The sequence below is a fragment of the Mycteria americana genome, chromosome 2 (assembly GCF_035582795.1).
Source record: "Mycteria americana isolate JAX WOST 10 ecotype Jacksonville Zoo and Gardens chromosome 2, USCA_MyAme_1.0, whole genome shotgun sequence".
NCBI lineage: Eukaryota > Metazoa > Chordata > Aves > Ciconiiformes > Ciconiidae > Mycteria > Mycteria americana.
Window position 1 is genome coordinate 44,528,907 of NC_134366.1, and position 18,375 is coordinate 44,547,281.

The following is an 18,375-nucleotide window of genomic DNA, read 5'->3' on the forward strand; positions in this document are numbered from 1 at the left end:
GTAAAAGCTAGGGAAAACCGAGCTGAAATAAGCAATAAACTGAAGGTGTTTTTAAACAACCTGCAACCACAGCAAATTGCTTTCCTACCCAAAATGTACTGACTTCTCAGCTATGACTATGTCCAGGTGCCTCATAGCTGCTTCAAGGCACACCGAGTAGGCACTGCCAACTTAGTCCTCAACCTGGGCAGCCAGCCCACAACCTACAACACTCAGTACTACTTTCTACTCCAGAAGGAAACTTTAAGGACAGTGCCTTCTCACTACTCCAACAGGTTAGGGTATCACAAAGACAGGGGAACAGGTTAGCAACGGGTTATCCTACCCTTTAGCCCACACTGGCCAGAAGCAACTGTTGTGTGAATGGCTATTTCCTCATGTAGACACTGTCCTGTAGGCAAATGTAGAACAAGAATACCTTCCCCAAATCATTTCTGTATATGCAAAGTGATCAGACTGCTGCACCTGCAACTTTATTTTGGGACTAACGTGAAATGCTGATGAGCAAGATGATTTTCAGCGATTATTAAGTAAAAAGGATCACAATCCAACGTAATTCTATCAGAATAACTTCAAGAAAAAACTTAACGTTGAAAAAGAACCTCTGAATTTTTTTGGTTTTTGGTGCAAGCATGGGAGGCGTAGCAATACAGTAGACTAACCAAGAAAGTTTGGCTATTGCAAACAGCAGCTTATGACCACACGAGACTGTTCCTTAAGAAAGGGACCCTTTTTTTTTTTTTGGTATCACGGACATTCATAAACAAAGACATCTCCTCTACTAGCTAGGAAATCAAAAACTACTGCTGTTGAGTATGCTACCACGATTATCCAAAAACATGTTCCAGGTATATTCAACTCCAAAAGGCAGGGCAAAACTGCATAATAAAAGCTGGACAAGCTTAACCTTAATTCTAACTCCACAAAGCAAAGCACTGAGAAGCCCCTCTAAAAATGAAGACAACTGTATTGAGTAGGTCTGTGTTCCCTTAAGTTTCATTATTCAGATAGGAGTAAGTAATGTTTGCAGATGGGCAGATAAAGATTTACTTACAATTTACAAGGAAAAACCAAAACAAAACCACAGGGATTTTTTTTCCTTCATTCCCAATGAACTGGGCAAAACAACTTACAGTTCCCTTCACCCTGGCCAAAAACAAACAAAAAAGCCAGAAAGGCAAGTAATATAATAGCAATGGAGGAAAAGTTGAGAAGGTTGAAATTCATATTAGTAACATCAGTGCTTTTCCTAAAAGGAACACAACCTTTTACTTGAATATCGTTTTTAAAAGCTTGAAAGGTACAAAAGGTACAATTATGTGACCTTCAAAGCTCTAGTCATACAAACATCTGTACCACAGTACGACTCTCAACAAAGCTAGTTATAGAATTACTTTAAACTAATAGTCAGTAGAATTAGTAGACTGCCCAATCCTAAATTTAGCAACACAAAGCTCAAGAGATAATTGTTCATTTTAATCTAACATGACTTTATCCAAGCTTAGCTGTCCAAATCCACAAAGAGTATTTACTGCTTAAGGTCCTTATCAGTATGAAACAAATTTAAATGTTAGGAGCTTGCTACATGTCTCCATCACATGGTTGGTCTTACTCCAAAAGTCAGTTTGTATCAAGTCCTATAAAATTGACAGAACAGAAAATGCTCTAAGTTCCCTGATTTCCCCCCAAAGCCCTAAGAAAATAGAACAAGACTTCTGAAGTCCGACACAGATCAAAAACATGTATTCAAAACTGCTCTGATGTGGCAACCCTTTAAGTACAATTCCACACAGAACCTTCTTTTTTCTAACCATCATCACGTTAGCTAGATGCCTTTTAAGCTTCATACAAAGAAAGACATTCTTTCCCATGTTAACAAGGGAAAACAAAGAAAATCAAGTTAGTATCTAGTGAATTCTCAAATCCTGTTACTTAGAAATTTGAACTGCAGAGATCATATATTAATTATGGTTGTAAGGGACATCTGGAGGTGGGCTATCTGGTCCAATCTTGCTCAAAGTACAACCAACTTCAAAGCTGAAGCCACCTTTTTGATCAGGTTGGTCATGATGACAACCAGCCAAGCTTTGAGTATCTGTAAGGACAGATACTCTACAGCCTCTCTGGGCAACCTATTCCAATGTATAACAACATACTGCGTGAAAAAAATTTCCTAATATCCAATCAGCACCTTTTGTGTGCTCCCCCTCACCCTTTCACCATGCACCTCCAATAAGAGTCTGACTCCATCTTCTCCACAAGCTCCCACCAGTCTGCTGGAGACAAAAACTTTGTGACAAGAATTACTATTTTTCCAAAAATATTCAGATAATAATCTGAAAAGAGATCATTCATTTTACACAGAAGCCTTTATTTAATCAATTAATGTCATAATCTATCTTGTCCCAGCATGGAGCTTTCCAGTATGGAAAAACTGGAGGATCTGCAGGAGAGATCCTAAGCTGTTCCTTAAGACCACAGAACAGGAAAAAAAGCAGCGGGGGTGGGGGGGGAGCTATGTGCTGTTCGGTGTCTTCTAACTCACATTCCCAAACACATTACCCCAGTAGGAAGCACTTGAAATCTATCATCATCTTACACCTTGACATTAATTCCCCTTACATCACAGAAAGTACTTGTATGCACAAAAATAAGCTCAATGCAATTTATTAGCACAACTTCTACCTTTTCTGTCACAGGTCTGCACTGAAAGTAGAAGCACACAAATGGGAAAAATAATCTTAGGTGGATGGAAGAAGCAAAGAGTGAGAACAAGAAAGCCTTTTCATGTCCCAAAAAAATTCACAGCCCAAAGGTCTTCTCCAAATATTCTCTGCTCTGGTGAAACTTAAGGAACAAGTAGAATCCCTCATTTACACCACACACACCCCTTTTGTTTAAAGTTAATTTATTTATTTATAATGAAAATTCTGAAAATTCACTCAAGTCAGTAATTCACTGAAAATACTGCTACTGTGCCAATTCTCTAATTAAAAGTAATGCCACATTTCTGAAGTATGCAATTAAATGTACAGTTTAATATTGATAGTGAAGTTCTTAGTATGAGACACAAACTAAATATTTCAAAATAAACAGTACTATTTTAGCTTATTTTATGAATTTCTCTCACACAAAATGTTCCCAAGAAACAGTCAAATTATTTTCGAAGGAATTAATGGAGTAAAAGGGAATATAAAATATTTTAATATAATCTTGGTCTTCCATGCATGAATTGACTATAAAAAGCCCTATTATTACCAAGGATTCTTTTTCTGTGCTTTGTTAAAAGAATTATTTGATAAAAATTCTCTTGCTTTCAGAATAAAACATTTGAAATAAAATTTTCTAACCAAACCTGTGTAAAGGAATGAAGACAATTCTTTCACGGGACAGTTACATGCCATAGCTGGAGCCCAAAGGTTCTCCACACTGCGGTGTATTTTAGAATCCGTTAAACCTTCTGGGCTCTACTCTGAAATCTCCTGTTGCTCCTAGTAATTAAGTATATATGAGAATATGCTCTTTATACTAAAATACTTGGCTAGATAAAATTGAGAAGCGTAATCCAAAAATCTAGTATGCATAGCATACGCTAAAGCAGCTCAGTAAGAGTGTTTTCTCACTACACAATGAAAGACAGCATCATTGTTACGCTGACTGGCAAAAGCAGTAAATGCCAGATTTCTCGTTACACACAAGTGATTTTTTTTCTGACTTAAAACCAAGTATGAGTTGGTAGTGGCAGTCATAAGAGAAAAATGCACTGAATATTTCTATTTGACACAATCAACAACATTCAAGAAGGCATTATCAGTAATTACATTACACATGCAGGTAGTACCAGTAACAGGAGAAGCTTGGTGCCAGCTGACAGAGCTACACAGGGATTCCGGCACGGTACGTCCACCCCAGGTCTCCGTGGCCCATTGCCAGCACCCGTCTCCCTCGCCTGGGAAAGGAGCCAGCACTTGGTACCTGTGGGAGGGGGGCTAGCTGCCCTTGCATCGTACGCCCAAGTCAGACCGCAGCTGGGCCCCACGCTTTATCTGAGCTGAAGGTTCTTGGTCCAGCCTGGCTCTGCAGCAGAGCTCGGGAAAAAGGATACATACCCAAGGTAATTTGAAAGGGTTGTTTCTGTTGGAGGGGACAAAACCTAGAAACATGCAATTCAAGCAGAAGTCCCACTAAGAAGGGCTCCCATGAAGATAGGCTCTTTGTCCATTAATAAAGAAACCACCATTCTCAGGCCTTCATGGATGCCATACCCTGTAAGGACATGAGGCTTCCACGTTCGTTAACACTGTGCTTGTAAAGTATTTCAAAAGAAACATTTGAAAAGAAGATTTTCCAACTCCATTAATGGGTCACAAATACATTCTCATTACAAATTTGACCGCACACCTCTCAACTGCTGCACACATCTTTAAATGGGTCAGCTTGCCCCCAAATGCATCTGTTTCCTGATATTTTAAGATACGAAAAATATTAGAGAGAATCTTGCCTCACGTAAGGGTTACCCTTTCTGAGAAAAACTCAAACTTTCACACTTTCTTTATAAAATAAGAAGTGTTCAGAAATTAAAAAAAAAAAAACCTTCGCACTTTAAAAGCTTTAACTGCTGTGAAACATTAGCTTTTAGTGAATTACAAATGGAGAAGTGATCCATTCAGAAAGACTTCCGACATCCATCAAGTCACACGTTTAGCCAATTTTTGCAACAACTGGTTTTAAAAGGATTAAAAATAGTAAGATAAATGTTATGAAAAGCCATCAAAACACAACAGGCTGCAGAATCAAGTACAGTCTCCTATTTCTTCTGCCTCATCTCAAAAATTTTAAATTTGAGCAATCTGGGGCCGTCAAATTCACTGAAAGTTTTAAGTTTCAATTGGTGCTGTGTGGTAAAACTTCAGTTTTATGGCCCTACTACTTTAATAACAATTTTACGTACATTTCAGATTATAAACTGCATTTAGTTACCTTTTTACGAAATTTCTGATGCAGTCAGAACAGAAACATTACATAATGTTCTCTCAGATAAAAGAAGTTTGAAAATAAAAAAATGTTAGGACATAGTTTATGTCATAAACTTTTAAAAAGCTTTGCTTCCATCTTAGTCTATTTTACATTAAATATTTATTTTACAACTTTATGTAAAAGGCATTTGTTCTGAATGGCATCCATTTTAAAAACAACTCTGTTTTAAGAAGAAATGCTAAAATTAGCATGGACATTTCCCAAAATGGATTTTACAGATTTAAGTATAAGCAAAGTTACTGTTTGCTGCAGATGTTCTCATGAACTCATTCAAGGTTAAACACTGATTCACTTTGAAAAACCACTACTAGAGGATAGACAATGCAATTGAACAGTTTTGTCCATTTTGAAGGGTGAATATTAGGTAATCTAGCCTTACTTGTTAGAAATTGTAACAATTCAAGGGTATGCATATTCAGTACTGCCTTCTACCTCTACAGAAAGAGCAGCTGCATATTGAAAAACTTATACTTCGCTGCATCACGTCCTTCAAAGATTATTTTCACTTAAGGTTCAATATTTATATAAAGATCTTCTACTTTAAATTGGCTACATAAGAAGCGAAGCATAGCTAAAATGAATTTTATGATTCCCTACAAATGTATGCAGAAGTTCCCATGCAGAAGTCACTGAAATTACCAGTCTATGTTTCCCATAAAGCAACACCTAGATCATAATATTGAATAGATCTAAGTCACTACAAAAGCTGTCTTCTCTGAGAACATTTTCCTTACTCTAAAGCAGAATAGAATACCACACACATTTAAACATCATACATACACTAAACAGTATCTTTTAAATAAAATCAAAATAGTAATACTATGGTTATTCTTATGAATGACTTGCAATACATGCAAAAATGTTGACTTTGTTTCAGTACGAATACTACTACTCAGTCCCAAGTCAGTCAAAAAGATTGTGAAGTTGGATAATGTAGTCTTTAGCAAGATAAAACATCCTGTCAACAGCCATTCATCAACTGGGGTATGCAGAAGGGTTCCTTAGCTGTTGAGAACATTCCACAAATAAGAAATTAACACATGTCTCAAGGACACTCGTTAAGAAGATCTGTTTGTAGAATAATGAGTAATTTCCCTCAAGGATGAGGATAATGGTGGTATCAAGAAAAAAATTTTTAGTTGTTTTAAGTTTATACAATTGTTATCTAGCTAAAGAATATGAATTTTAGGGTGCTTTAGTCTATGCTTCTTTTTATACTCAGCTCTTGTTAGGCTACCATCAAGAAGTCTCATAATGTAAAAAAAGAAAGAAGTATCTTGTCTCAAGTAACTGCTCTTAAGCTTCACTTGCCGGGAGCTTACAGTATGTCTTTCCAGTAACTTGCAAGTAATTTAACATGTAAGTAAAAATTTCCGAACTTATAGTAATTTATAAGTACTGTGTTTGGCAGAATCAGAAGCAACTTCCAAAAATATTGTTCTAGAAATTAGAAATAACTCCCTGCCTCCAAAACCAATGACACATCAACACTGAAAATTGTGTCTAGACACTTTGGGTGCCCTATTGAGTTTTATGTCTACGCACTCAGGTTGCCAACTTTCCCTCTCAAACAGCAGTCTGAACACAGTTTTGATAGCATTTGTTAAGGATTTACCTTTGTGACAAACACCACAAATAATAAAATAAAATAAGTTGAGGACAATTATTCTCTCTACACAGAAGTCTGAACATTACATAAATGAACAGAACAAGAAGTCCTGAGGAACTGGCCCGTGGACTGTATAATGCAGGATTCCCACTGCAAAAGACACTATAACTGAATTTCCAACGCACGTGACGAAGGTGTAGCAATGCAGCCTCATTCCAAAATTCACTTAATCAAGATTGCGTTAAAAATCACATTAGGAAAACACCCTCAATTTTTGTGACTTATAGGGAAGTACTGAGCACAGCTAACATCTATTTCTGAACAATAAGGACAAAACAATTTATCCTGCACCAGCTACTAGCACAACTGGTGCAAGTGAACATTTTGTTGATGTTGCATATGACTCGGAGCATGTCTCATGTACCTGACTAGCTATACTGTATCTGAACTGACATGTTTTTGCTTGCTCTCAGTTCAACCCAAACTAAGGAGCAGGCAAGACCTTTCCAATTCAGGCGTATCACTAGAGAGGATGGATGGACGGTAGTCTGCAAGAATCATTAATGACCATCCTAAAACATTTTTGTTTTCAGGAGCAGTTACACATTTTTCTACTTTTTGACCACATAAAAAGATACAAATTCATGAGAAATAGCATTTCAAAATTCTTTTTTCTGTTAAACACAGTTCTTTTCTAGACCATTAAAGGGTCTCTTAAAGGTTCAAGCACTCATTCTGTAGTTTGAGAACCGTAAGAAACCTCTTCTGTAGTGCCTCTCTAAATTACTACAGCCTATTATAGAACATAAAAACGTAAATACTGAGCACAATCTTAAAGTGCCAGCAGCTACAATGTCCTGTGGTATTACTTGTGTTTACCTGCTCCTGTAAAACTTGTTTTCTTGAAAGTTTTTACAGGAACTATTCAGGGGGTTTTGAACAGTTGCAATTTAGATGCATCTAAAAGGTAGAATAATAGTAAACTTGCCACCTGAAAAAAATCTTAGCAGTACATTCTACTACAAGTTGCTGTATAAGTTCTCTTAGTTCCCCAAAACCCCTTCCTAATACTGAAACAATTTCTAACTACTCATAACACATTAAACTGCAAAACACTTGTAGAACAAGTTTTCCACTTAGATATACAATATCCATTTCGGGGGGGGGGGGGGGGGGGAATGCAGGATTATTTAATTACCTGTCCTTATCAACTAAGATTAACTAAAAAGCACAGCTGTTTTCTTAAAGGAAAAATAAGGCTCTAAACCAAGGTATCAGAGATAATAGGGTCACTTGAAATGTAAATACTACTTACACCTGCCACAGGATAGTGTGAGAGTAGAGCAGCTATTAAATCATCTTAACTCTTGAAAGCTGCTTCTTGGATTTATGCCACAGAAAACTAGTCTACTGAGACATACACTCTTGACCTCAGATTGTTTCTGGAACAAGACTTCTGTTATGTGTAAACTCCTTATCTTTGCTATGCCTGTAACTGGTCTGCTAATAAGAACAGAATATATCCCTTTTCCCTTAAACTGTATCTAGTAAATGTATCCTCAAATCAAGGTGGAAAACTACACATTTAAAAAGATAGGTCCTGGTAATATCAAGCCAAACATATTAACTCAGGTTTAAGAAAGCTTTCCTTAAACATGGTTCTTAACAGAAAATGCCTTTTACAAGATGGCATGAAACACCTCTGCCATTACTATTCTTGCCTTACTTCCAACTCCTGCCTTACTTTGTTATTACTCTCATCCATTGCAGCTCAAAGAGTCTGGCACCAAGTTAAGAACATTAGGTGCTCTTAAAAATGTTATTTTAGGATGTTATTCCCCTTTCTAGCTCTTCTGTAAACTGACATTTGCTATTTCAAAAGTAAGGCCTTACAGCTTCAGTGAAGAGCAGTACCTTTATTTAGTACACACACAGTCTGCCCACAATTGCAGTTTACCATCTCTACCCATTTCCCTTTTACAGGAAGAGAGTTGCGAAACAAGCAGCCCGTGCCTAACCTTTCTAACCTAAATACTGTCACTCCGGATATGTACCACACTTTTCCAGCCACCATAAATAGAATGCAGAACTTGGGAAGCCCTAACTCCAAGATCTATTTTCCCCTTTAGCATCTGGCCCTCTCACCATTAATACTTCATCTCAAAACTTCAAGAAAACAGAAGTATCCAATACTGACAACAGCAAGAAACCTTTGCTTTAGTATTAGTAGCAAAATTATGCCTTCTACAGCATCAAACCAATCAACATTAGTTTGTACAGGCTTTAAAGAAGTTAAATATCACCTGTCCATGCTGGCTCTTAAAGGTTTGGTGCTCCACATCATAGCTGAACTGAATTAACTGCTTGCTGCCTCTCCTTGAAAATGAATCAACACACACTTCTGGAAGGGTTCCAAATTCCTAGAACTCCTTTTCAAGTCACCAGAAAAACAAGTTGGAAGACTGGACTGAAACAGTTTCAGGTCTTAAAACACTTACAATACCTAATGCTTGACTATAGGTATTCCTAAGCTTACAAGAAAATGTTCACAAGTCAGCAATGAAAAATAATACTATCCAGAGGTTTTTGGCTGCTTGCAGCTAACAATTCCATTGCTCCCCTTGTAAGGTTTTAATATCAGAATTAAAAACAAAACCCAAAGATCCCACATACCTACTTTAATCATAATAGCTTATAAATAATGATCTCATAAACAAACAGAGCTGTTAAGTTCACATAAATTTACCCTCTAAAACACCCTGAATCTAAAGAATCTCTTTTGGTGAATCTCAGAGAAGATAACTATATGAGTCATGAACAACTGTACTTGCACACCTTTCTCTTTCGAACAGGAAAGGAAAAACTTCTTGTTTGTTCTTCGAAACGGTTTCCACTGGTAAAAGTCAAAATACATGCCATCCCTCCCTTTTCCCATTCTACCATTTAAAAAAAAAAAAAAAAAAAAAAAAAGGACCAATTTTCTTGCAAATACATAAGATACTACAAAAAATATACGTAATTGCCAAAAATAATTCCTACTTCTGTGTGAAAATGTGTGCCTATATGAAGCTTCGGGTATGTGATAATCCTACTGCAATACATTTTTCTTGTCAGATACTTATTAGTTATTTTTTAACCTCTGTATAGCCAGCCCTCTCTTGCGTTGAGACACTTACACTGGGTCACTCCAAAGAGAGTGAGAGGTAGCCAAAGGAAAGATAAGGCTGCATGGCTAAGAGCAAGGTGAGGACAGTGAGATCTCCTCATGTCCTCCTTTCAACAGCTGTTATGTTGACTCAATTGCTCATGAAACAGAAGTCTTGGTTTTATCGTAATTTATTCTTTGGCCATGGGTAAGACAGGGGTATTTTCCACAGTCAGCAATACAAGTGCTTAAATTGCCTCAAGCAGCCTGCCTTCCCACCCGGTATCTCATGTAACTACAGTGTTGTATTAGCTGAAGCACTCCTGCGAATGTGCTACAAAAGAGACTGGGGAAGTGATGTGGCTACAAGTTCCCATGTCATTCTTCGTGGTTGAGACATTACAGCTGTTCATACTGCTGCACAGCAAACTACTCCAGCTGAATGCCTGCTTCCCCTTAACCCCTGCCTCCCTGTAAAACGCTCAGAAGTTTTTTTCTGGGTCATCTCCCAGAGAAAAGCAAGAGAAGGAAATGAAGGAGGAGACAGCTTAAATCTCCACTGAAGATTTAACTGCAGAAACAGACACAGCAGTGGTTTCACCACAGCTCAACCCTATCTAAATTGGTGTTGTTGCAGCCTCCACCACTGCACGTCTCAGCCTCATACTCACACTTCCTCCTCTCAGCACTGGCAGACATCCATCTGTGTGGCAAATTGATTTGGGGTGCTCAACTGCTGAGATCTTTCTTATTATTTTCCTTTGTTAGGACTGTTACATTTTCTGCTGGCTTAACATACTTAACCAGGCTTATGGTAGGGTTGGACAAACAAAAGTGTCAGTACAAGATGGAAAGCAGTAACAGACTGAAGGGAACAGAGCAAGAGTGTGACTGCAACAGCAACAAACAACTTTAATCACTTTAAACTGTCTCTTGTTAGACCACAGTATAAGAAAATGTGACAGCAACTTAAATCAAATTTTCTGAGCTAGAAACTGCTGCTATAATGGCTCTCTGGTGTTCCGAAGCAGTAAGAGTCAGTAGTTTCAGGAAGTACTACCTAGTGGATCTACTGATAGTCTTCTAGCATTTTGTGAATGTTAATTAAGCTTCAGAACATTCTATGTGAGAGGTGAATAAATAAGATTTTAACACTGGATCTCCCTAGCTTTTTGCTCTGGCTTCACTAAATAGCATCCATGAATCTTCATCCCAACCTACTTCCTTTTCAAGCCAGTAAGAAATTGTATCTTAGATGAAGTAATAATTTTGCATTTTGCTATATGAAACTAACTCAATGCCATTTTTGTTGCTAAATGCAGGATCCTGAGTCAAATAATGAAGACTAACAGGATTCCATAATGCTTTAACTGACAGCAGACTGCAGAATGTACAGTTTACCACAGAACTAGAAGCACTGTTATCTGTTCAGACTCTCAGTATTTGAAGTGCATGACCACACTCACAAGGACACTTAACGTTCAGGAAACAAAACAAACATCTCCCTCGTGGCCCCTGTTCTCTGAGTTTTGATTCTGCAGAACTTGACATCATTCACGCTGGGAAATTACTTACCGACAGCAATCACTTTTTCAAACCTACAATCTCACAAGCAAGCTTTCCTTGGAAAACTTCATAATTTCTTTTTTTATTTTTTTTTCCCCCATGACAGATTTGAGTAACAGTGAATATTCATTAGCATGCATAGAGACAAAAAACAGCACAGGTCATCTGCCGTTCACTGGTTTTACTCCTAGAATTTCATGATGGCCATAGAATTCTGAATCCTTTTAGCGATCCTGGTTGTACTTGAAGGAACATAGATCTTTTTTATCCCAAGGCAAAAAATGCATGTTAAGCAAACAGAAAACCACCAGAAACTTACTCTCTAGTTCTTCTTTCTCAAAGTTTGTATTGATAGTAGAGCTGATTTTGCCCATATCCACAACAGCTTCTTCATCATGACCCTGAAGAAACAAGACACAAGTTTAAGTTAAAACAAAATAGAACTAATTTTTTCTACATTCCTAAATATAATCTGCAGTTCTGAAGCTGTTTGTTAAAGTTTTCTAAAAACAACACATTTTCACCTCTTAGAAACTGAGAAAGAAAATGTCATGGAAAATCTACCCATCCAATTCTTCAAGAAAACATTACCCTGTACTGAAGGAAAAACAGAGTAAAGAAACAGATATGCTAAATACCATGCAATTTCCTTTTGCAATGCTCTTTATTTCATCATATCGAGGATCAGGACGTATGTTTCAGGAGCGCAATATTCTTTTAGTTTTACATTCAACAGCAATTAATCTACTTCAATAAAATAACTGGCAAATTTATAAAGAGTTACATAAGTTAACATTCAGAGATCTTGAACCCATTTGCTTAGGGGACAATTCCTATGTGAGATTTTCCAGCACAAATAAGAAGCTTTTCTGAACCAAAGATTATATAAAGGGATGGCAAGAGAGTTACGTTACACAACTTGGGGATCTCTCCTAGACCAACAGTTTTGGAAAGATCAAAATAACTGTTTCACTCAGGTTTCAACAGACAGCTTGTTAACTGCATCCCTATCTAATTCACATTTTTAATGCACCAAGTTGGAAAACTGCGGTTGCAAGAGGATCTGTTCAGATTCCATTACTACTGAAACCATACCACTCACAACGCAAATGCACAGTATTTGAAATAGATACAGGCTTAAGAATGAGTATTATCTGTGAATTTGTCCTCTAATCACATTTAGCACATCACTAAAGCAGACCTTTAAACACTGCCTTTTGCTCAATCTTGACAAAAATAAACCTTAAAATAACTGAGCAGTAGAAATCTCATAATCTCATCTCAGACTTAACATCAAAACAACATTAAAGTTGCCTTTCTCCAAGTGTTTGCATTCCTTAGAATACAGTCCACTTGTAACAGCTTACAAACTACAGGCTCCTGGCAGAACTGGTTCTCCACAAGAACTGCTGCCTACCCTAAGGGTAATGCTTTGCTTTACATTTAACTATGTATAACGGTAGGCTAGCTGCTAAAGAATACTGTCCCTGCTCTTTCTGCTCCCTTGGGCACACACTTTTTTCCTTAAGTCAGATCTATCAATCATGAAGTCAGATATAAAGAGCTGAAGCAATGGATTTTAATTTTTTTAATTTATTTTTTTTTAAACAACTTAGTTTTCCATTGGATCAATTCACCAAACAGACTTTTCTTGTGGCCATATGACAGCTAGATCCACCACAAATAAATCTATCTGTAAATGCACCAGTGGGCTGCTGCCAGAAGCAGTGATCATCGATCAACATGGGATCTGTGATAATGGTTTCATAAGGAAGAAATGGAAGACTAAATCAGGAGCCTTATAGGGACTGGGAACCCTAACAGTGTTGATATTCACCTAAACTTTGATCTTAGAATTACTCAATAGTGCAATGGTTTAAATACAGAACAGGTTTGTCATCTCACAGGGAAGTGACAAGGATGAAAAACAACATACCTGTGTAACAGCTATAAGTTAAAACATACTGTAGCAACCCCCACCAGAAAGAAAAAAAAAAAAAGATTTTTGAAAACATAACTCCTTAGTCTTTCTAAAATAAATATTTATTATAGTGTATTGTGCGCGCACATGCACACACACAAAAAATCCAAACCTGTGTTTGACTATTGAGGAAAGTAGATTAAAGACCATGAAGATGACAACGGCACATACAGGGAAAAAAATTATTCAATTAGGTTAAGGAAAAAAAAAAAAAGGTTAAAAACAGTTAGACCACATAAAAAATAAAAGTAGTTGGCACTATGTAAATAAGCAAGATACAAAAGAAGAGTGGCACATGGCAGAACAAACCTCTGAAAACTAAATAAGGGTTGATTCTGAGCTGTGCCCCTAAGAGTGGGGTTTTCAAGAAAGGCGTTACACAGTAATTTAACTTTGTCACTACTGCTGCATTGCAAAAGTAGTTTTGCATGCATGTTAGAAAAATCAAAACTCCCGCACACTCCAGAAAGCTACAATTAAAAAATTCAGGGGATTAATCCAAAGTTGTGTCTGATGGGCAAATCTATGAATATGTTACAAGGACCTATTAAAGAAGTAGCAGAAATTTAGAAAGTGTCATGGTAATGGGGCGGGGGGGGGGGGGGGGGGTAGTAGTACATTCCTGTCTCCTACACACCAAAACAAAATTAAAGAGGCCTCTTTGATAACCATTCCAGAGGTAGGGAAAAACACAGTTGCAAAGTGAGTCTCGGCTCTTATCTTTACTGAAGATGTATTTTCCAACACAGCTTGGGAAAAAAAAATTTAACATGCATAAACCAAATAGCAAAAAGAGGTCTCTAAGCAGCAGCATTAAATAGCTTAAGTTAACAATCTTTTGAGGCACCAAATAAGTACAGCAAGACATTTAACTGCATTGTGGCCATAACACTACCGAGGAGGAGTCAATCATACCTACTTTCCAATTTATCTCAGTGACACAGAAATAGAAAATTACAGGACTGTAGTACATTCCAGTTTACAGAAACAGATGTATACACAAATCCTGCACGTTACCAGAAAACTCAAAACAGAGACAGAAATAGATGAAGTATTACAAATCCTCTAAATTATCTTAAGTGTCTTATAATATGAGAGAGAAAAAAACTAGTATTAGGAAAACTGCTATCAAAACCTCTTCTATAATTAGGTTCATGGTTACAGCCATAGACTGCTGAAATATGCTGTACCTAACTCCCCCCCACCCCCAGTCCTTTTAGGACACTTGAAAGCTTGCCAAACAGAGTTTTTGAGTAATAAAGGAAGACAAGGGTTTTTTTCCAGATTATACAGACTACTGCATACTGGTAGAAAATTACACACGTACTGTGGAAAATAGACATGCAAGAGAAGATTTTATATCCCAATAACATTTTGAAACTGTACTTGCTGTATGCCTTATACCATGTTATTAATATTTATCACCCTTTGCTTTAGAAACAGAGGTTTTCCAACCTTATACATACAGAAGCAGCTTTCAAAACCACATCATGTGAAAGTAACATGTCTTTTGAGATTAGATTACAGAAAGGCATGCATGCCCTTGCAAACCGTTCTATCACTATCTCAAAGTACTCAACATATGCAAAGACTCTTCCAAGAATAAGCCATCAGCAACCACAAATATCATACATGAAGAAAGCCTATCATTTACAGCTTTTGTTTAGAAAAACACAAAGCATCATTTTAACATAACTGTTTGTGATGCCAATAGCAAATCCCACCATAAGATACTTTTGCCTTAGGTTAGGTAAAAAAACCAAAATATCCAAATACGCTATAAAGCTAATTCCAAGCTACAACCTTTCCCTTGCTAAAAATAAAGTCTGTAGGGCACAGGCTTCCAGTAATTCTAGAAGATCTACCATGTCAGTTTAAGGCACAAAAGTGAGAGAAAACTGTTTCAGTTGCTGAATCAAAACACATTCCCATTCTTATCTCTCTTACTTTCTGAACTTTTTACATACAGAAACAAAGAGAGGTGGGATTGTTTCAAACTCATCAACTTCCCTTTCTTAGGCACAGAGAATGACTTCATCTTAGAGCAAGCATTCCTCTGAAGTTTACCATCCATTTCATGTGAAACTTAATGTACAATAATCCCACAGATGCCCAAAAAACAGCTGATGAAGACGAGCCAAAGTAAAATTTAATACTAACTTGGAATGTATGTAATTTCTCTTTTCAGTACAGAGACAGAACAAGTAAGAAGGGGAAAAAATACCAACACAAGCAGCAACCAAGATGCCCTAGGGAGAGATTAAGCCTTTACCTTTGGTTTGCCTTTTCACAAGGAGATGGTCATTTATAAAAACAGAACAAATCCCGGGTACTTCAAGGGGAAAAAAAACAAAAAAAAAAAAAACCCCAACCACCACACCAAATCCTAGTACGTTCTGTTAAAATACACTAAGTATACTTCTTCCTAACACCGAACTTGTGGGTATTCACAAAGATACTGTAGAAATAACCTTCCAGTAAAACCTTCATATTCAGCCAGAGATGCCTACATATACAACATGTCTTCTCAGCCTTCCAGCCTTCCCCAGCATGAAAATGAAACCCCTTTTTAACTGTTGCAGACCAGACAAGACTTTCAAATACTCTTTGCTCTAGCAGAATCCCAGTAGGATTCCTCTTGCCACCTCGGATTTTCAAATGTCTTTTCTCAGTCCAGGAGAAAAGAGTAATTCCTCTTTCATTGCAAATAAACAAGCATCCAGAAATTGTTTACACTTTACTGATTTACCTTCTCAAACATTTGTCTTCATTTAGTACAGTACACTTTTCATATCTAAAATATGAACGCTATGTTTTTTAAAAGTAGTATTTAAAAAAAAGTCAATCCTAAATTGCATGAATCACTAAGGAAAGCACGTGAGTTTGCAAGAATTCAGTTGTCAACCTCCAGCAGCATGTGTCAGTTACTGTCTAGTGGACTGGCACAAATATGACGCACAGAATATTAAATCTAAAGGAAATTTTCCACTGTCATCTGTACAAGCTCTTCTCACTGTGCAACTAGCCTAACCTTAGCAGTCAAATACACATGACAGACTTCAGATGGGCACACTGCCAAAGTGCGTCACTGAATAACCACTTCCAAGGGATACAACTTGCTAGCAACACATTTTTAAGGAACTTGAAACGTAGTTCAGTCAACTCATTCTGGTGATAGTGATCATAGAAATGGGTGATACAGTTAACTGTAAACCTTTGAAATGTAAGAGTAATACAGTAATTGTGTTGAGAATAATTTGAGCTCAACATTTAAAATCATTACTTAGCTAAGTCAATGTTCATATGCTCCATTTACATCCCTGCCCTCAACCCAAAGTTCCTCCCCAACAGAGCTGGGAACTACTTGCAGCACCAGAAGAGATAGCACTAGTGTTCACGGGAATAAGTAGGGGCACAAACAAAAAAAAAAAAAAAAGGAGGACACAAACAAACAAAAAAACCCACCACCACCAGCAACCCCCCCCCAAAAAAAAAATTATGTTACCACTTTCATGCTACAAAGAACTTTCACTGCAGCATTTATTCAAGTAGATGCAAACGCTAAACAACACCCCCCCCCCCCAAAAAAAAAAAAAAAAAAAAAAAAGCAGGGGGAACGGGGGAAGTGTGTTCATATCTAGTTTTTCCCCTTATACATCTGTCCCTGGCCAAGAGTTTAAAACTTCTAATTTTGATATTAGCCTACTACAACTGCCTACACCATCACAGTGAACATATGTATTGCTCTATGACTGTAATTATACCCCATCCTCTCTGGCTTGAACTGAAGGCAAATGCTTCCCCCCCTCCTTCCCACAAGAGCCCATGGATACATCTCTGCCTTTGTCGAGACACCAGATCTGGCAGATGGGATTTAGCTCTTACGCTGGAATGTGGCACCAACAAACCATTCCTCTCAAAACATGAGCACACTGCTTACAGACCCAACTGGTAAACCTATATAGCATGCTATCGTAGATTTACATACTAAGATCAAATGACAATTTTTGCACAGTGCATTTTGTTCTTCATTCTTTCATCACCAGTACACAGGACCAGTTAAGCTGGATCAAACCATCCATCCAACCCAGCATGCAGTCTCCAAGAGGATACAACAGTAGAGACCTACAGCAGCTTCCCAATAAACTTACAAATCAGTGCAAACAGAATTCAAAATGGTGGCTTGACCTAGACCTAGGAAGCACAGTCAAAGCAGTATTTTTGTTGTATCATTAGCCTCACACTTTGTTGGATCTGCATTCAAAAGACAGATAAGATAGCCATCAAGGCTCCAGTAACAAAAAAGTAAAATTAAATCAAGAAAAATTACCAATATTGCTCTGCTTGAAAAATAAATGTTTAGCTGGAAAAAGAAATTAAAAACTTAATTTTGACCACATATCTCAAAGATAACTAAAGAGGAGCTACAAAACCTGATCTTGCAACAGTTTTCCAGATATGTGTATGTACATATATAAAATATTTTAAAACTGACCTTTTTTATAGATATACACACACACACACACACTCATTTGTTTTGTCACAAGCTACTGAAATACATTGTTCAGAATAATTAAGAACCAGTAGGGTAATTCACAATTCATTTTCACAGCAGCATTTACTAAGTGGTTTGTTTTAGAAGCCTGCATTTCTGTTCTAAGCACACATAATACTCCATGTAGTCAGGAAATAAAATACATCTCTGATTTACAGAATGCACATACAGCCTATTCTCTATCCATTCAATCTCCCAGAACTGCAAGCTAATAAGCACTAATACTTTGGGGGGGTGGGGGAGGTGGAAATCAGACAAGACTAGTGTTGTCTCCTAATTTTGTAGGACTACAAGTCTACCAGTGACAGCAACCCTGGAAGTGATAAGAAAAGAAACCAGAAAGCGTATTTTTTAATGCCATCTGTGACTACCATATGCAGAGTTCAATGACAATCATTCTACCTCTGGCAATCATCAGCACTAGGTCTACACTATAGCTCTCCCACTGCAACCCATACAGAGCATCAAGTAGCCTTAGTTAA

General features: G+C 37.3%; 1 protein-coding gene across 4 annotated transcripts in view; it reads right to left on the reverse strand.

Annotated features, from left to right (window-relative positions):
- SLC4A7 (solute carrier family 4 member 7) overlaps positions 1–18,375 on the reverse strand; it is a 100,964-nt gene that overhangs the window by 52,515 nt on the left and 30,074 nt on the right. For all 4 annotated transcript variants that reach the window (XM_075493191.1, XM_075493188.1, XM_075493192.1 and 1 more), the window contains exon 2: positions 11,677–11,758. In XM_075493191.1, the coding sequence (XP_075349306.1) occupies positions 11,677–11,758 (82 nt within the window). The remainder of the gene's footprint in view (positions 1–11,676; positions 11,759–18,375) is intronic.